The 20,826-nt window shown below is 37.7% G+C and overlaps 1 protein-coding gene across 9 annotated transcripts in view; it reads right to left on the bottom strand.

Moving 5' to 3' along the window:
- Nucleotides 1-1,000: 1,000 nt before the first annotated feature.
- The window catches only part of FAM149B1 (family with sequence similarity 149 member B1), an 87,440-nt gene continuing 67,614 nt past the window's right edge, over nt 1,001-20,826 (bottom strand). Inside the window, exons 8-15 of one of the 9 annotated variants that reach the window (XM_019813269.3) lie at nt 12,603-12,727; nt 10,912-11,018; nt 7,193-7,417; nt 6,396-6,458; nt 5,788-5,911; nt 5,416-5,541; nt 2,782-2,857; nt 1,001-1,693 (exon numbers count right to left, since the gene is read on the bottom strand). In XM_019813269.3, the coding sequence (XP_019668828.2) occupies nt 1,620-1,693; nt 2,782-2,857; nt 5,416-5,541; nt 5,788-5,911; nt 6,396-6,458; nt 7,193-7,417; nt 10,912-11,018; nt 12,603-12,727 (920 nt within the window). In that variant the 3' untranslated portion in view covers nt 1,001-1,619. Of the gene's footprint in view, nt 4,559-5,415; nt 5,542-5,787; nt 5,912-6,395; nt 6,459-7,192; nt 7,418-10,911; nt 11,019-12,602; nt 12,728-20,826 lie in introns of all 9 variants that reach the window. The other 8 variants (XR_006587016.1, XM_019813266.3, XM_011287343.4 and 5 more) reach the window with 8 other exon arrangements.

The raw sequence follows: 20,826 nt of genomic DNA, 5'->3' as shown, positions 1-20,826 counted from the left end.
AGTAGGTAGTCTGGTTTAAGTATCATAAACAGAAGTTGTCCTACCTGTAACTGTTAGAGTGTTCTTAGGTCGTTTGTTTCCTCATCTATAAAAGGGTGAGGGAATTGGGCTAAGTGACTTCTTCAGAGGTGTCTTCTGACTCTACATTTGAAAGGCAGACCATCTTGATCCCGTGGTTTGTTACCATGCACTCATGGTATTGATTTGTGAGAAAAGTACAGGTTTTTACTTAATTAAGTCACATCGGTATATAGTCATTGGAATATATGGAAATTTTTTTAGCAATTGTTAAACTTAATATCTCTGATTTGTAGACTTACGTATCCAATACCATATGCATAACACAGCCCTTCTGTTACTGAGCTTTATGTATGATAACTGAGGTAAGCACGTGAAACGCTTTCAGTTTGTGATTACACACAGGTTAAAAAATACTCTTTAATTTGTGTTGAAAATATAATTTAAGGCAGGTTGTTCAAAGCATCTGTCTTCTTTATATGATAGCATTAGTACACCCTGATATAATAAAAAAGATACCCCTATTTATGGTCACTTGAATTTATCCACTCTGAAGATTAACAAGATTTAAAACTTATAGGGTCATCAAAATTAAAGTTCAATGAAATTTAAATAAAATAATTTTAAGCCATAGTTAAAACCTGCATTATGCTGCATTTATGAATGTCCTCCAAAAAAAAGTCCATGGTGAAATCAGAAGAATGTTGAAGTTCTCTACTTCTGCTCTTAGGATATGTTTATACTAGACCAATTACCAGCGTTTCTGAAATTTTAAGGCATTGCTGGCTTACCAGCAGATTCTATAAATTTTCAAGTTTACTTAGAACTTAAGAAAATCTGATAAGGTGAATTTAATAGTTAAAAATATATATATATAACCACTAAAGTCCTTTAAGAAAAGCATAATCTGATATCAAGCAGGCATTGTGAGGTTGAGCTGTCCTGTCTGAAAATATATATACATTATGACTTATTACATAAGTTACTTTAAACCAGTGTTCAACACTTATGTCTTTATTACTCACCCCTTCCATACCTCTTTGCCTAGAAGATTGGACATCTAAAGAGAAAGCTTTAGGAATGACATCTGTTTGATGAGTAGCTCAGAGTTTTGACAGAACTGTCTCCTAAAAATGCCTTAAAAATGAGTACAACTCTCCAGAAATTCATACAAGTGGAAGTGTTCTGAAGCCAGTGATATAGCTTCATGTTATCAAACAATCATTTGCTGCTTTTTGTGTATGTATAGTCTTCATAGACTCTTATAGAATCCTATAATTGAACTGATCATCATTAACAGACAACATGAGCAGTGATTTGGGGATAATTATTCATTTGTTACATTTTTGGATACAAATTCTGTCCAGTGGAGTAGGTTACTTAATGCTGAAAGAAGATGGTAACTGGAAAAACAGTACCCATGTAATCTTTGGCGGATATTCTTTTTTTTTTTCCTCAGTCAGTTACACCAGATTAACACTTCATGAAGATCGTTTTAAGTTCTTTTGTATACAAGCTTCGCATCACAAGATGACTGGACACTGATTCATGAAATTCTCTCACGTGTTCCCTGCAGCCTGAAGCAGGTTCTTCTATTTGCCCTATGGTCCCTGCTTGGTTCTAGAGACTGGTCCACCTCTGTTTTGAGATTTTGTAGACCCGTGTAACTGAGGACCTGTCAGACAAAGATGACATCATAAAGTAACATTAGTAGACATTTTAGATTTGGTAATCTCAAATTTATATCTAAGGGCTTTTTTGCTCCAATTATCAGTTGGACTGAAATTTGGAGACTGGTACTAAGTAATAAAGTATATATTTACCAAGGCAGTAAGAACCACATTTACATTATTTTATCATGTAAAACCTACAAGTCTGTATTAAGATATGAAACCTAGTTCTAGAGAAGAACCCACCAAGTAAAACAGACTAAATGTCTGTTTCACTTATCTAAATGTTATAACTGGCCATCAACATGGCTAAATGGAGTAACTATAGCTCAGAGGCAGCACTGTGTCTGTTTGAGGACTACTAATCCAAGAAAAGAATCCACTGAAAGCATTCAGAGACTGCCAAAAAATGCAAATAGAAACTGAACAAGAGAATTTACTTGGATGACAGATAATTTGAGGCAGATTATTTTTTAATCTTATTAACAGGAAACATTTCAACTGCTTAATACTTCCATATTTCACCTACAACATAATGAGAATGACCCTGATGGTGGTGAGAAGACCATTATAGGAAGATAACTTTTAAGATATCCTTAAAATTTCTTCTTTCCTATGAAAATACAGTCTATAGAATATGACTTAGAAATAAAAGTTAATGGGATAGGCTAAGACTCTGCATGTCTTGTCATTTTAAAATTTCTTTTCTTACCTTGGCCTAGCAGGTTAACTGACCATAGCAAGTTTATTCTACAGAAATTTGGATCTACATAATAAAACCCATGCAGTGTTTGAATGTTATAAAAATGACTTATTTCACTTAAGTTTTTTAGATTGAAGAAAAGAAAGTACTGTCTATTTTGCCAGAGTGGTGAGAAGTTAATTTACATATGAGAAAACGAATCTGGAACTTGGCTCTGGGCAATAGAGGTCTCCTCGATCTTTATGCCATTTCCAAAGGAATTTGAGATAATTTACAAATGTAGGAAAACAAAATATAATAAAATCTGGAGGAAGGGAAAATAAACATAGAAAACAGACAAAGGCAGGGTCTTAACATAGCCACATAGTAAAATAAGAGCAATGGTCCCACCTGTCACTGCAGATCCCCTACCAGGTCGGGCCTGATGAGGATACTCAGCAACACACGAATGATATTGTGTATCTGGCTGCAAAACAGAAAAGATGAGACACTTCTTACAATGGGACTTCCCCCAAAGGATGTATGTTAGTAGGTTTACAAAGGAATACCTTGAAATCAGACAGCAATGTAAATGGCATTGTCTGCCAGCTGAGGGACAAGTTGGTTGAGTGCACTCTTGTATTTCAAGTAAAGAATCCCAAGCCGGGGACCTACAAAGCCATTTGTTAACTTGTAAGAAATGTTAAGTTCTTTTTTTAAAAATTTCTTAAGTTCTAAAATTTTATTAATATGCCTTTAAGATAATTTTAGCACTTATAAGTAATCCATATGGTTTAATATTTCTCAGTATTTATAATGGCTGTTAAGGGAATTTTATCTAATTTAGACTGCCTGCTGACTAAAGTTTAAAACAACAGAGCCTTTTCAGCAACATTAAAACACCCATGACTTTACCTCCATACTTGAAATGTGACTCTCAGTATGAAGTTCATACATTTCAAAATCACCTCTGATAATTTAAAAATTTTAAGATATGATTAAAACACTGAAATGTAAATATCAAAAAAAAAAAAAAAACACCTATCAATGCCATCCTGCTGGTGCTTCTGGAATAAAAAACATCCCTCTCAGTTCCCTGTCAGAGCACTGGAATTAAGACATTTCAGGAACCTTTTTTTGGTGAAGCCCCGTTTTTTTTTTTGTTTTTGTTTTTTTTTTTGTTTTGTTTTGTTTTTTTATTGGGGTCACCAAACTTCCTTTCTGGCGGGCCAGAAAGTAGATATTTTATGCTTTGTGGTACGTACTGCTAGAAACTGCTCAACTCTGCTGTTAGAGTGGGAAAGCAGTCATAGACAGCACATAAGTGAATGAGTACGGTAGCTCTCCTGTAATAACTGTATTTACAAAAGCAGACTAACTTTTGTGGTGAGCTAAATGGTCCATAAAAATAGTTTGTTCACCTGTAGGAGCAGAGTGCTAGTCTGGAAGTGCCAAGCCAGGGACTCAGTTATAATGCTCTCAGTTACATCGAGCAACTAGCTGATCTCCCTTTGCATGACAGCAAACTGGGAAAGACACAGCTAAGGTAAGAAATTCTTACTTTTATTGTTTTAAACATCAGAAAAAGAAGAAACTGAAAATTATATATAAATGTTTTATAGAGAATCTAGCTGTAGAATATAATCATGGAACACTGCTTTAACAAGTGCCCTGAATCAAATTATGAGAGGACAGATTTAATAGAGGTTCTCAAACTTTTCTAGAGTTCACATTGAGTAAGAATCAGAAATGCTCACATTTCCCTTTAGGTCATGTTTTGGTGAATCTCCCCCTAAATAAAGTCTCCTAAGGTCTGTTGAGTTGAAGTGTCCCCTCCTGCAGCTGCTGCCAAAATTTATGTCCACCTGGAACCTGTGGATATGACTATTTGGAGATAGAATTTCTGCAGATGTCATCAAGATAAGGTGAGGTCATATTGGACTAGGGTCAGCCATAGATTCAATGATTGGTATCTTCATAAGACGGAAATCTGGACACAGACACAGGGAGGAAGGCTGTGTGAAGGCATAGGCAGAAACTGGAGTGATGCAGCTGCAAGGCAAGGACGGCCAGGGACTGCTGCAGTCCACCAGAAGCCAAGAAGAGGTGAGAAGATCCTCATCCATAGATCCTGTAGTGGGAGCATTGTTCTGCTGACACCTTGATTTTGGACTTCTAGGCTCTGGAACTGATAGAATAAATTTCTGTTGTTTTAAGCCACCCAGTCTATGGTAATTTGTTACGGTAGCCCTAGGAAACTAATACAACATCCCAGTAATTTATTGTTCTCACCACTCTTTCAGTGGAGATTGTATATTGCTTTAGGCTGATATAGTTCAAAGCTTATGAGTTGGAATAAGTGGGCTTCAAATAGCACCATCCTGAAAACTGGTATAAGATGTGAGGCCCCTGGCTCCTGGGCACTGAGTGTGGCCCCATTCACTTCCCGAGGCTCTTCAAGCCCTCTTGCCACAAAGATCAGGTGGGGCTGAGCTCCTGGCCTACAGTTGGGCAAGGTCAGTGCATGGCTTCCACTCCCAACTCAGTTTTTCTGTTATTTGCTTAAAAGGCTAGTAAATGCACATTAAATGGTAATGTAAGCATCTCAAACATCAAAGAGTTGACTTCTATTTTTTTTAGGTGAGTTACCTATCCATCAGTCCACATCATAATCGGATACCAGTTTTGGTGTAACTCTGTAAGGGCAGTGTTAGAGAATAAGTTATGCTGATCTGATATGCACTGGAGTTTAACATTTTTTTTTGTTTGTTCTCAGAAATATTTAATATTTAACAATTTAAATTGTTTAGAATTTGTGACTCATGTATAAGGCATTTTAACTTATTCTTTTTATGAGTTGAATAAGTGGCAGAGACCAGTTAGAATTTCAAAAAAATGTACTACTAATGCTATTTTTATTATTAAGAACCTCAGCTTTTATTCTTGGAGTTGATTAAGCTACTACATGAAATCTTAAGTCTGCCAGACTAGTTTTTTTAATTTTCTTTCCCCAACTGTCAAGACCATAGAAGTATGTCGCTTTACCAAAAATGACTGAGTAGTGTTGGGCCTGGAGAAAAAGTCAGGTAAAAGGAGCCTCTCCTGGGGCTGCTGATGGTTAGGCTCATCCACCACTGCACTTCGAGCTCGATTGGAGTCACCATGGGTTTTCTGCAGAGGAGACAAAAATTACAAGAAACCGTTAATTTGTAGTGAGAGCTGTACATGGCCTACATCACCCCAGGTAGGTATGATAACTGCAGGCCAAGCAGCTCCAATTCCATTGTCATAAATTAGGATTCAGTTTGTACTTTTGACAAAATGCAGTATAAATCAAGACCAGAACATGGATCTTGCACAATTGCTGGCCGTGAGGTCTCATAAGCACATGGAAAAGGCAATAGGAGAAAGACCTACCGTTTGCCTTTGTGACCCCACAGTGCTTAAGTGTTCCACTTCAGCTGTGCCAATAGGTGGCAGGAGATTGTTTCGACTCAGGGGCATTGGTGAGGGAGAGGAGAGTGAGTCCGCCGCTCCTGGACTGCAGATCCCACCAGCAAACACCAAGATAGGAAAGCATAAAGTTACAACAATACAAGAGAACTAACTAGAACGAAAGAAATGAAGGAGATGAGTTAATGTCATGCACAGATGCTTTAAGCTGTTTATGTTTTTATGTAAAGAAATCTCGGTGAAAGGATTTTGGAAAATCAGAGTTTGTTTTTTTTCATAGTATTTTCATAGTATTTTTCATAGTATTTTCTGATTTTTGTTGAAACTTTATCCTGGGCACACAGCATAAGTTGAGCTCTTTGTGAAATTTTCCCTGTCTGATGTTAACACTGCATGGTGTTAACCTGTTATGGATTTGTAATTTCATATCTGATGGAATTCTCCACAGTTCTGGGTCTTTTGATTGTCCTTTTCACTAATAACAGTAGTCCTCCCTTATCCACACTCATCCTCAATGAATTTAATCTATAGCTGTATCAGTATCAACATCAACATAATAAAATAGTTCTCACCAGGTGAGAAGAACCCTGGTGTCATGAAAGATTTGTGGTCGGTATAGACATCTCTTACTGAATCTATGGGGACAAATTAAAACAAGAAATTGAAAAATCAAAGTCCACGAATGACATGTTGGGAGAGAAGCATAGTGACATATGCTTAATTTAGAAACTGAATTCAAAACACAGTTATAGCCAGCCATATTACCTCATACCCTTGATCATAGTCTTAGAATCAAACATCCTAATATGTTTTATGAATCAACAACTAATGAGAGAATTTTATTTGAAAAATTGGCTTCTAAATATTTTTTGCATTATGAGGCTCAAAGTGAAGTAAGGGTAGGAAAAGGGTAAGAATATGTTTAGTGTTATTTCCTAAGAAGTGCTAAGGTTTATTTTTCCTGGTATGTAGGCAAGTACTTATCTGAGGTTAAAATGTTATCATTGTCAGTAGAATAAGCAGATCCCAATGGTACAGAAAAATATTCAGAGGATCTATTATTTTGGGATGAATTTCACTGAACATATACCCACTAAGGAAGATGTTTAATAAGATACATATGTTTTATTCTTTAGATAAGTGTCACTGAAGTATTCTAGCCATTTCATTTGTAGAAATATAAATCTTAAGCTAGACTAACAGAAAGATCCAATAGCCGTATTATATTCAATTGTAACCACACCTTTTCTATATTGAATTTAAACAATCATGAGAATATGTAATGATTAATTTCTAAGCATTCATTCTGTTCATAAAATTCTTCATTAGTTTTATCACAGTTTCCAAAAAATTCTGCTTTGAAACCTACACTCGGGATCCTCTGAGGATTTCTTCCACAGGCCTTGGCGTTCCAGCGCATGAATGGCTTGTGCTGATGGGATGAAGCGTACGTGGTGGGGGATTGCGTCTCCTGGCGGACTGCACTGTGTATGACAGAGCTGATGTACTAAGCTCCAGGGCTCGATTTGGCCAATTTCGGGTTGAAAGGATGGTACTGGATCCAGGTCTCATAAGTAGCTTGTCATCAAGATCTCTAGTGGCCAAATCAGAAACCCACAATGAAATCAGAATTGCTATGTGTAGAGAAACAGGACTCAAAAGCTTAGAATGTAAAATACATTCAAGGGAGAAAAAGGCAAAGTAATCTAGTTTATACAAACTACATAATCTAGTTCAGGCATGAGAATGTGTTCTGTTTTTTTTTTGTTTTTGTTTTTTTTTTTTTTAAGTTTATTTATTTTGAGAGAGAGCAAGCAGGGGAGGAGTAGACAGAGGGGAGGAGAGGGAGAATCCCAAGCTGGCTCCACATTGTCAGTGCGGAGCCTGATGTGGGGCTCGAACTCACGAACCGTGAGATCATGACCTGAGCCAAAACCAAGAGTTGGATGCTTAACCGACTGAGCCACCCAGGCACTCTGAGAATGTGTTCTTAAAAGGACATCGTTTTAGTCATACAAGTAATTTAATAGAATGGAGATTTGGGAAAGCAAATCCATTATTCACCTGCCAAGACCATGACTTCTTCAGTTACAGTGAAGGCCAACCTGAGGAGTACCTACACTAGAGTGCTTCCCGAAAGTTTACCTCAGGGAATGAGATCCCCACCATATTTGAGGCATTCTTTGTGCCAAAGGAAAGACTTAGTTGAAAGGCAAATATTGCTGCTTGGAAGCAACGTGGCACCGGTGTGGCTCCCACTCAAATATTAAAATGCTGAGCTCATGGGGCGCCTAGGTGGCTCAGGCCGTTAAATGTCCTACTTTGGCTCAGGTCATAATCTCTCAGTTCGTGGTTCGAGCCCCGCATCGGGCTCTGTGCTGACAGCTCAGAGCCTGGAGCTTGCTTTGGATTCTGTGTCTCCCTCTCTCTTCCTCTCCCGCTTCTGCTCTCTCAAAATAAATTTAAAAATTAAAAAAAAAAATGCCACGCTCGTTGGAGCCTGCGGGGGTAGGGGTTTGGGTTCCTTGGAAAGCTGGAAGCAGGCAAAAGGTCCAGAGCTGCCTGCTGCCCAGGGCACTAGGACTACAGAAGATCTCTGTTTGCATAAGCAACTGAAATAACACTTTTCTGTAAGTACTCTGATAAGTAAAATATCATGCCGAAACAGTTCAGTAGCTTAAACTTTGCCCTACAGATTTGGGGGTTTTTATTTTGTTTTTTTAAAACAGACATTTGTGCTATAAGACACCTAGGAGAACGTTTGGACAAGGAAATGGAGGGAAAGTGAAATAATTAAGCTCTGCCACATGCTCTTTTGGCTTTCAACAAGTTTCTCAAACTTTCAGGCCCTTTGATGTCTTGTTGTGCAAACTATACCTCAGTGTTTGGAGGACTGTGAAGGGGAAATACTCATCAAGGAATGGACTAAACCTTGAGCATCACTCACAAGAGATCTTGCTGGTCTTCCTGCCTCTGTAACCATTCACTTATTAGCCTTTCCACACCCAAACTCCTTTCCATTACAGAAGCTTTAGGCCTTAAGTGCTCTATGCTTATCTTTATTTTGTCTTCTGGACTACTCATTTATAATTTTGGATTCAGTATCACCTCTAGCCAAGTGACTTCTAGATCACCTTCCAAAGGTGACCTCTTCGATGTTGCCAGTGAGATGGCCTGGCATTATAAACTCAACACACCCCAAACCAAATTCATCTTTATCCCACAACAAGTTTCCCTTGAAACAAGTTTCCCTTCTCAGAGTTGACTTTGGTTCTTCTATTTTTATAGAATCTGATTTCTTTTACAGTAGCTCCTAAAATATTCCATTCCTTTCTTATCTTTTGCTACAACTTGAGTACAGACTTTTAGCAGCTCATGCTTGAACACACACACACACACACACACACACATATACATGCACACACACACACATATATATATATATATATATATATATATAGACAAACACACATATATAATTATCTTATTTTTTTTTAGCTTTTTTTTTTAACGTTTATTTATTTTTGAGACAGAGACAGAGCATGAACGGGGGAGGGGCAGAGAGAGAGGGAGACACAGAACCCGAAGCAGGCTCCAGGCTCTGAGCCATCAGCCCAGAGCCCGACGCGGGGCTCGAGCTCACAGACAGTGAGATTGTGACCTGAGCTGAAGTCGGACGCTTAACCGACTGAGCCACCCAGGCGCCCCCCCTTTTTTTTTTTAGTTTTTTAATGTTTTTTATTATTTTTGAGAGCGATAGAGTGCAAGTAGGAGAGGGGCAGAGAGAGAGGGAGACACAGAATCTGAAGCAGGCTCCAGGCTCTGAGCCGTCAGCACAGAGCCCAATGTGGGGCTCGAATCCACAAGACGTGAGATCATGACCTGAGCCAAAGTTGGACGCTTAACCGACTGAACCACCCAGACGCCCCCCCCCCCCGCCCTTTTTTTAAGTAATCTCTCCACCCCAGCATGGGGCTGGAACTCACAATCCCAAGATAAAGAGTTGCATGCTCTTCTCACTGAGCTACTCAGGTGCCCCTTGAATCCCTATGTTAATTAGACTCTTTACCTTCAGTTCCTCCTGCTTCAATCTGTGTTCTGTGAAATCTATCTTTCAGATTCCTGATTTAAATATATGTGCTCCCAACTGAATCATACATTGCTGGCAGAAGTGTCAAATGGCGTAATTAGCTTTAGCAAACTGTATGGCAGTTTCTTGTAAAATTAAACATATACTTGTCCTATGACACTGTCTACATACCCAAGAAAAATGAGGGCATAGGTCTACAAAAAAAAGACCTGTGCAAGAATGTTTATAGTGCCTTTAAGCATAACAGCTCCGATCTGGAAACACCCCAGGTATTCACTAACAGGAGAATGGAAAATGAATTGTGATGTATTCTTACAGTAGAATATTACTTGGCAATAAAAGAGAAGATCATGTGCAACAACATAAACGGATCTCAAAAACATGGCATTCAAAACCCCCAGTCTGGTCCCAGCCTTCATTAATTTCATAGCCTTTTTCCCACTAATTACACCATGATATATCTGTTTTAACTCTGAAAGATTGTCAGTGGCCTTAGGTCAGAAGCACTAAAATTGTGACCTACCCCTTCCTTTTCTCATTATAGCAAAACTGGTCTGCTTTCTCTTCTAAACAGTTCTTATTTTCTTGTTTCCAAACCTTTTCCCACACCATTCCTCCTACCTACAATAGCATTGTTGCTCTTCTCTGCTTATCCAAACTCCCCTCTTTGAAGGAAAAGTTCAAACCTACAGTTACCCACCAAAATGTCTTCCTTCTTTGGGATCACCATGCATTCACTCTGGGTACCACACACTTGACATTCAGTCACAAAGATGCCCTATATGGGTCTCTTTTTACCCATGTGTGTCTTCTCTTTCCAGTTACATTATCTGTTCCTTTAGGATGGAAACCATTTCCTTAGATGTTTTTACTTCACAAATTTCTCTGGTTGCTTGGTAGGTACTCAATATGCATATTGATCAACTGATTTAGCTTTCCTTTTATTTCTCAGTGATCTATGTAAATTCTAGAGTCTATTAAAGTTTTATACTTCTTACAGTAGCTTGTCCATTAGGGAGAGATTTCTTGGTTGTAGAGGCATCCCATGGACCAAGAGACCATTCACATTTGGCTGATGACCACTTGCTGCTTGATAGAGATTCATCTACATGTCAAAAGAAAATGTTATTGGTTGGTGAAGATACTTGCTTGGTTTCCCAACTTTGCCGAAAGATAATATTTTCAAATTAGGAGATCTGTACATTTTTCTCCTATGCCTTAACTTTTGTAATATCTTTCTCCAGTAGCCTAGCTGGGTCCCCAAGTCCACTGTTAAAATCACAAGTCAGAGTCCTTTTCTCTTCATTTTTAAATGACAGCAGGCAAGGGAAGCCTGATCAACTGAGATGAAAGCTGTTGACAGCCACTCTGATAAGGGATAGAGAACTTCATTACTATCATTACTTACATTAGAAAAGAAAACCAAAAAGAAAACAAAATATGAAACAAAAATAGAAAAAAAAAGTAAGCTCTGATGTAATCTCTTTCACCATCAAACAATCTTCTACTCTGCACAAACATACTTTCTCTTTCACTACCCCTGGAGCAGTCAGCTATTGTCATTACCTAAAATCTGAAGACTTTTATTAGAAAGAGTTAATCTTATTTGTTCTAGTGTTATCAGGGTTTAATCTTCCTTGGACTGACATTGCCACCTTGAAGTGCTGTTGATTTTCTCTGTCAGATCATCAGTTCAGTGCCCTTTCTGGCTATCTCCTTTTCTGCCGTAGCATGCATTTTCCTCTTACTTTCTCTCAGGAATCTTCGAACTAACACTTCTCTTTCCTTTGGTCACTAGCAGCCAGAAACATTTAAGTTAACTATTCATAACTTAGGGTACCTAACCCATAGTCAGACCACTTACTTAAGCATGTTAAGAAGTATTTTATTACCACCAAGAACATTAGTTTACCTGGTTAAGCCACCAATGTGATAAGATATGGATGGGCCTTGCTGATTTTAGTTTTATGTAACACATTTGTAAATCCAGCAGGACAATATCAGCCAGTATACCAACAAAGCAAATACTAGATCTGGTAGTAAAACTCAGGGTTGATGAGCATGGCTCAAGGATTAGAATCCCCCCACCCCTTTTTTTTGGCCACAAGTAACACTGAAACTACCATGTAGGAATTGGGACTAGATGAGGCGATGTGAGACCAGGTTCATCAGCCTTCTGCAAGAAATGGCTGTCCTTATGTCTGTCCACAGATTTAATTGGGACTACTTTTTCCTTACTTTGGTTTGTTTTTTATGCCTCAGTTATTAATGAGTACTAAACACCCAAAAGGCAAAAAAGTCAACAGATTCAAATGTCAAAAATAAAAATCAGGTAGGCTGAGAGAAGAGAAAAAGGAGTCAAAATGGAGAAATTCAAAGCATAGGATGTTACCCTTTTCGTCATATCCTTTATTCTTCTCCCAAACAGACTTAGGCTAACCATATAGCTGATTCTACATTGCATAACTTACGGGTGACTTTTTAAAAAAGCTGACTATTAACCCTAATTTGCTATTAATTTTTTAAACTGAAATTAAACTTATAAGTGCAGAGTCACTGGATTATTGTGATAAACACATTACTGAAAAAAAGTTAAGTCATAAATAATAAAATTAAGGCAAATAACTCTGAGCAAACTTCTGGCAAGAACAGTCGTAGGTTCTCCAGTACATTCCCGTGTGGGGCTTACTGTATTTGAGGTGATGGACAGCACCTTCGACTGTGGCACTCGAGGTAAAACCAAGGGTTGTGGTTCACTCAGCACACAGGGGCTTTCTGAAACTGGTCTGGTGTTTGCAACATTACTCTCATCATCTGAACAAAGGAATAGAATCTGTTACCCATGGATATCTTCAGACCCACAACAAAACTGAAAAATAATCTTCCCTGAGAATTCATAATCTCAAGGTAAGCTTCATGCATTTTTGCAGCCCAACTTAATACCACCTGCATGGTTCAAAAAACAAAACAAAAACAAAAAACAACCCTCAAATTAAGTTAAGTGGTTTCCAAGGCTGGTGATACCTACTTGTACCTGGCAGAAGGAAAAACAACTCTAGAGCAAAGCTGTCCAATAGAACATTTGGAGTTGATGGAAATACTCTACATAGGCACTGTCCAATATAATGGCCTCCAGCCACATGTGGTTCTAAAGCCCTTAAATCTGGCTAGTGTTATAACCAAGCAGATTTGGAAAAGAAAAAAACTACAGAAGAGAACTAGAATTGCTAAAATTAAAAACAGAATTAATAGATTAGATACTGCTGAAGACAGAATTAGTGAACTAGAAGAAAAATGTGAAGAAATAATTCTGAATTCAGCACAGAGGAAAAATGAAAAATATGAACTACACACTAAAAAGATAATTTTACTGTATGTAAATTATAACTTAATTTTAAAAATGGATAAAGAAAACCACAATGAAACTTCCTTTTATGTGTTGTCAAAAAATTAAACATTGATTAGTAAGTACTGATGAGACTGTACACAGGAACTTGTGTACTTGTTAATGGGCATACAGAACTGGTACAATCACTTTGGATAATTTGATGTTATCTAGTAAGTTGATGATGCGTATTCTCTATGACCCAGAAAACTGTATTCCTTGGTATATACCCTAGAGGAAATCTTACACATGTGTACTAGGAGAAATGTTCAAGATTGTTTATAGCATCGTTGATCATAATTTCAAAACACTGGATTTGGGGTTTTAGCACTTATCATCAGTTATAGCTCCAAAGCTCAACTCAAGATGAGGAATCATGTTTCTGAGTAGAATTGACATGCACTCTGGGTCTTCATTGTTTCTAAATCACTTCCATTATCATCATTTGGTTTCCTGCTCTGGTTTAATTCAGAGAAAGTATATCTTTTCTTGACAAAAATGTCCAGCGAAGCTTGTTTCTACATTAGCAAATTAGGGTTAATAGTAACAATAATTATTCATTTTAATTATTAGGTTTGGTTTTAAAATATTCTTTCAAAAAAAGGGGGGTGCCTGGGTGGCTCAGTTGGTTAAGCATCTGACTCTTGATTTCAGCTCAGATCATGATCTTGTGTTTCACAGAGCCAAGCAGGCTCTGTGCTGACCATGTGGAGCCTGCTTGGGATTCATTCTCATTCTCTCTCTCCCTTCCCCTAACCCCCTCTCAAAATAAATAAATAAATATTAAAAAAATAAAATATTCTTTCATAATTTGGATTTTTAAAATGGCCTGATTAAAAGTTAAATGACTAGAGTGAGTAGGGGCACCTTAACTCAGTCCGTTAAGCATCTGACTCTTGATTTCGACTCATGTTACCATCTCCTGGTTTGTGAGTTCGAGTCTTGTGTTGGGCTCTGCACAGACGGTGTGGAGTCTGCTTGGGATTCTCTCTCTCTCTCCCTGCCCCTCCCTCCTCTCAAAATAAGCAAACTTAAAAAGAAGTTTAAATGACTGTGAAAACAACAAGTTATAAAAATAAATGTTTACATTTCCTCAAGGTTTTACATACTTTTGGGTTATAGTTGACAAACCTTAAAATACCATAAGTTGTCAAATGGTCCTATGCAGTTTGGCTTTGTTCCTCATGGAGGGGTAGAAAAAGTTGCTTTAGTAGTAGGGATAGGTTTGTACCAGCACCTGTAGGTTGGCTCTGATACCAACTAACCAACTGGTCCACACCAAAGCCAAAACTGCAAGAGTTATTTCCATACTTCAAGATGTTATTTTTAAAAAGTAATGATAATATCTAACATTTATTACACTCTTACATATTCCAGTAACTATTTTATATCCTCTAATGGAACTCATTTATTCCTTACAGAACCCTATGAGAATTAGTATCGTACTAATATAGATAAAGAAATTTAATCACATATATACAGAGTCTGTAGAAGTATACATAGCCACATACACACATTTACATATGGTTTATGGCTGCATTCAAGGGCAGAGCTGAGTAATTGCAACAGCCCAACCTTGGTAAATTGTGAAAGGTGAAATGAAAGTTTTCTCTGATATCTCAATGCTTGATACTGAAAAATTGAAAGCGTTTCTTTATTTATCACCAGTGTTTATTATTGAGTTGCCTGGCTGGTTCAGTCAGTACAGCATGCCACTCTTGATCTCAGATCGTGAGGTCAAGCCCCACATTGGTCATGAAGCCTACTTAAAATTTAAGAAAAAAAGTATTTATTATTATTGCAGTTTGGATATGACTGTGGACTTTATAATTTATGTCATATTATCAAAACCTTAAACTCATAAACCAGTTAGTTTTTTTATTTTGTTTTGTTTTGTTTTTAGAGACAGTGGGGGAAGTGCAGAGAGAGGGAGAGAGAGTCTCAAGCAGCTCCATACCCAGCACGGAGCCCAACATGGGGCTCAATCTCACCACCCTGAGATTATGACCTGAGCCAAATATCAAGAGTCGGATGCTTAACCAACTGAGCCATGAGGTGCCCCTTAACTAGTTATTTTTTAAAGGGTGTTGGTTCTAAACTCTAATACTAGCTTTAAAAGAGAACTTGACAAGCATACAACAGAGTGGCTTAAAAAAGAACCCACATAGACAGTATCAAATATAGCAAACATGGAGCAACTGGAACTCTCATGCAGTACTGAAGAGTGTAAATAGATGCAGCCACTTTGGAAAATTTTTTGACAGTAGCCACTGAAGTTGGAATAGCATGTTTTATGACCCATTTTTGCTACTTTTAGTCATGTATTACATGCATAAAAGACACATACAAAAACATTCCTGCCAACACTATATGCTGGTAAACTGCAAACTACTCAAATGCCCATCAACGGTAAAATGTGATACAGTCATACAATAGAATATAACAGTGAAAATATTGGGGCACCTGGGTGGCTCAGTTGATTGAGCATCTGACTTTGGCTCAGGTCATGATCTCATGGTTCGTGGGTTCAAGCCCCATGTCAGGCACTGTGTTAACAGGTCAGAGCCTGGAGCCTGCTTCGGATTCTGTGTGTGTCTCTCTCTCTGTTCCTCCCCTGCTCATACTCTGTCTCTCTCTCTCTGGCAGGTAGGAGGGAGGAGAGAGTGGATGATGGGTATTGAGGAGAGCACCTGTTGGGATGAGCACTGGGTGTTGTATGGAAGCCAATTTGACAATAGATTTCATATTTTTAAAAAAAAAGGAAAAAAAGGAAAAACAGAAAAAAATAAAATTATTTCTCCATCAAAAAAATAAAATAGAAAAATAAAAAAATAAAAATTACCCCAAAATTAAAAAAAACAAAGATTTAAAAAATGTTTAAAAAAAACAATGAAAATATTACTACAAGCAAAACAGTTGAATTTAGCAATGTTGAGTTTAAAAAGACAGATGCAGAATAGTATATACTATAGCAATCCATTCTTATAAAGTTATAAAACAGACAAAATTAATCCTAATAGGATAGGGTTACAATGTTGAGTTTAAAAAGACAGATGCAGAATAGTATATACTATAGCAATCCATTCTTATAAAGTTATAAAACAGACAAAATTAATCCTAATAGGATAGGGTTACTCTTCGGGATGTAGAATTTTAGTAAGTGACTGAGAGAAAGCACGAGAGGGGTTTGTGAAGTGTTGGTAACATTTTATTCTTGGTCTGGGCACTGGTCATATATGTGGATTCATTTTTTTTTTTTTTACTTGAAATATAGTTGACACATGAGTTTCAGGTGTACAACAGAATGATTTGACAATTATGTACATTTCAGAATTCTTGCTACTGATGCATAGTTACCATCTCTTACCCAAATTGTTACTATATTTTGAATATATTCCCTATACTGTGCTTTCATCCCAGTGACTTACTGTATAACTGGCAGTTTGTATCTCTTAATCTTCCTCACCTATTTCATTTATCCCCCCACCACCCTTCCCTCTGGCAACCACTAGTTTGTTCTCTGTGAGTCTGTTTTTATTTCCCTTACTTTTCCCCTTTTATTTCCCTTTCCCACTTATTTTTTTTAATATTTATTTTGAGAGAGAAAGAGCAAGAGTGGGGTAAGAGCAGAGAAAGAGGCGGAGAGAGATAATCCCAAGCAGGCTCTGCGCTATCAATGCAGAGCCTGACACAGGGATTGAACTCACAAACCGTGACATTATGACCTAAGCTGAAATCAAGTGTCAGACACTTAACTGACTGAGCCACACAGGCACCCTTATTTCGTTTTTTTACATTACACTTAGAAGTTAAATCATGGTATTTGTGTTTTTCTATCTTATTTAACTTAGCATAATACTTTTTAGGACCATCCATGTTGTTGGGGATGGCAAGATTTCTTTCTTTTTTTTCAATGGTTATTTATTTATTTATTTTTATTTTTTTTCAATATATGAAGTTTATTGTCAAATTGGTTTCCATACAACACCCAGTGCTCATCCCAAAAGGTACCCTCCTCAATACCCATCACCCACCCTCCCCTCCCTCCCACTCCCCATCAGCCCTCAGTTTGTTCTCAGTTTTTAAGAGTCTCTTATGCTTTGGCTCTCTCCCACTCTAACCTCTTTTTTTTTTTTTCCTTCCCCTCCCCCATGGGTTTCTGTGCAGTTTCTCAGGATGCACATAAGAGTGAAAACATATGGTATCTGTCTTCCTCTGTATGGCTTATTTCACTTAGCATCACACTCTCCAGTTCCATCCACATTGCTACAAAGGGCCATATTTCATTCTTTCTCATTGCCACGTAGTACTCCATTGTGTATATAAACCACAATTTCTTTATCCATTCATCAGTTGATGGACATTTAGGCTCTTTCCACAATTTGGCTATTGTTGAGAGTGCTGCTGTAAACATTGGGGTATAAGTGTCCCTATGGATCAGTACTTCTGTATCGCTTGGGTAAGTAAATTCCTAGCAGTGCTATTGCTGGATCATAGGGTAGGTCTATTTTTAATTTTTTGAGGAACCTCCACACTGTTTTCCAGAGTGGCTGCACCCGTTTGCATTCCCACCAACAGTGCAGGAAGATTCTCATTTCTCCACATCCTTTCCAGCATCTATAGTCTCCTGGTTTGTTCATTTTAGCCACTCTGACTGGTGTGAGGAGGTATCTGAGTGTGGTTTTGATTTGTGTTTCCCTGATGAGGAGCGACATTGAGCATCTTTTCATGTACCTGTTGGCCATCCGGATGTCTTCTTTAGAGAAGTGTCTATTCATGTTTTCTGCCCATTTCTTCACTGGGTTGTTTGTTTTTTGGGTGTGGAGTTTGGTGAGCTCTTTATAGATTTTGGATACTGGCCTGTTGTCCGATATGTCATTTGCAAATATCTTTTCCCATTCTGTTGGTTGCCTTTTAGTTTTGTTGATTGTTTCCTTTGCTGTGCAGAACCTTTTTATCTTCATGAGGTCCCAATAGTTCATTTTTGCTTTTAATTCCCTTGCCTTTGGGGATGTGTCAAGTAAGAAATTGCTGCGGCTGAGGTCAGAGAGGTCTTTTCCTGCTTTCTCCTCTAGGGTTTTGATGGTTTCCTGTCTCACATTCAGGTCCTTTATCCATTTTGAGTTTATTTTTGTGAATGGTGTAAGAAAGTGGTCTAGTTTCATTCTTCTGCATGTTGCTGTCCAGTTCTCCCAGCACCATTTGTTAAAGAGACTGTCTTTTTTTCCATTGGATATTCTTTCCTGCTTTGTCAAAGATTAGTTGGCCATACGTTTGTGGGTCTAGTTCTGGGGTTTCTATTCTATTTCATTGGTCTATGTGTCTGTTTTTGTGCCAATACCATGCTGTCTTGATGATGACAGCTTTGTAGTAGAGGCTAAAGTCTGGGATTGCGATGCCTCCTGCTTTGGTCTTCTTCTTCAAAATTACTTTGGCTATCCGGGGCCTTTTGTGGTTCCATATGAATTTTAGGATTGCTTGTTCTAGTTTCGAGAAGAATGCTGGTGCAATTTTGATTGGGATTGCATTGAATGTGTAGATAGCTTTGGGTAGTATTGACATTTTGACAATATTTATTCTTCCAACCCACGAGTACGGAATGTTTTTCCATTTCTTTATATCTTCTTCAATTTCCTTCATAAGCTTTCTATAGTTTTCAGCATACAGATCTTGTACATCTTTGGTTAGATTTATTCCTAGGTATTTTATGCTTCTTGGTGCAATTGTGAATGGGATCGGTTTCTTTATTTGTCTTTCTGTTGCTTCATTGTTAGTGTATAAGAATGCAACTGATTTCTGTACATTGATTTTGTATCCTGCAACTTTGCTGAATTCATGTATCAGTTCTAGCAGACTTTTGGTGGAGTCTATCAGATTTTCCATGTATAATATCATGTCATCTGCAAAAAGTGAAAGCTTGACTTCATCTTTGCCAATTTTGATGCCTTTGATTTCCTTTTGTTGTCTGATTGCTGATGCTAGAACTTCCAGCACTATGTTAAACAACAGCGGTGAGAGTGGGCATCCCTGTCGTGTTCCTGATCTCAGGGGGAAAGCTCTCAGTTTTTCCCCATTGAGGGTGATATTAGCTGTAGGCTCTTCATAAATGGCCTTTATGATGTTTAAGTATGTTCCTTCTATCCCGACTTTCTTGAGGGTTTTTATGCAGAAAGGATGCTGAATTTTGTCAAAGGCCTTTTCTGCATCGATTGACAGGATCATATGGTTCTTCTCTTTTCTTTTATTAATGTGATGTATCACGTTGATTGATTTGCGAATGTTGAACCAGCCCTGCATCCCAGGAATGAATGCCACTTGATCATGGTTAATATTTCTTTTTATAAGCTGTTGAATTCAATTTGCCAGTATCTTATTGAGAATTTTTGCATCCATATTCATCAGGGATATTGGCCTGTAGTTCTCTTTTGTTACTGGGTCTCTGTGTGGTTTGGCAATCAAAGTAATACTGGCTTCATAGAATGAGTCTGGAAATTTTCCTTCCCTTTCTATTTTTTGGAATAGCTTGAGAAGGATAGGTATTATATCTGCTTTAAATGTCTGGTAGAATTCCCCAGGGAAGCCATCTGGTCCTGGACTCTTATTTGTTGGGAGACTTTTGATAACCGATTCAATTTCTTCGCTGGTTATGGGTCTGTTCAAGCTTTCCATTTCCTCCTGTTTGAGTTCTGGAAATGTGTGGGTGCTTAGGAATTTATCCATTTCTTCCAGGTTGTCCAGTTTGTTGGCATATAATTTTTCATAGTATTCCCTGATAATTGCTTGTATTTCTGAGGGATTGGTTATAATAATTCCATTTTCATTCATGATTTTGTCTATTTGGGTCATCTCCCTTTTCTTTTTGAGAAGCCTGGCTAGAGGTTTGTCAATTTTGTTTATTTTTTCAAAAAACCAATTCTTGGTTTCATTGATATGCTCTACAGGTTTTTTAGATTCTATATTGTTTATTTCTGCTCTGATCTTTATTATTTCTCTTCTTCTGCTGGGTTTGGGGTGCCTTTGCTGCTCTGCTTCTATTTCCTTTAGGTGTGCTGTTAGATTTTGTATTTGGGATTTTTCTTGTTTCTTGAGATAGGCCTGGATTGCAATATATTTTCCTTTCAGGACTGCCTTCGCTACATCCCAAAGCGTTTGGATTGTTGTATTTTCATTTTCGTTTGTTTCCATATATTTTTTAATTTCTTCTCTAATTGCCTGGTTGACCCATTCATTCTTTAGTAGGGTGTTCTTTAACCTCCATGCTTTTGGGCATTTTCCAAACTTTTTCCTGTGGTTGATTTCAAGTTTCATAACATTGTGGTCTGAAAGTATGCATGGTATGATTTCAATACTTGTATACTTATGAAGGGCTGTTTTGTGACCCAGTATGTGATCCATCTTGGAGAATGTTCCATGTGCACTCGAGAAGAAAGTATATTCTGTTGCTTTGGGATGCAGAGTTCTAAATATATCTGTTTAGTCCATCTGATCCAATGTGTCAGTCAGGGCCTTTGTTTCTTTATTGATCCTG

Source organism: Felis catus, chromosome D2 (assembly GCF_018350175.1).
Source record: "Felis catus isolate Fca126 chromosome D2, F.catus_Fca126_mat1.0, whole genome shotgun sequence".
NCBI lineage: Eukaryota > Metazoa > Chordata > Mammalia > Carnivora > Felidae > Felis > Felis catus.
Note: the sequence above shows the minus strand (reverse complement) of the source record. Positions and strands in the feature narration are given on the sequence as shown.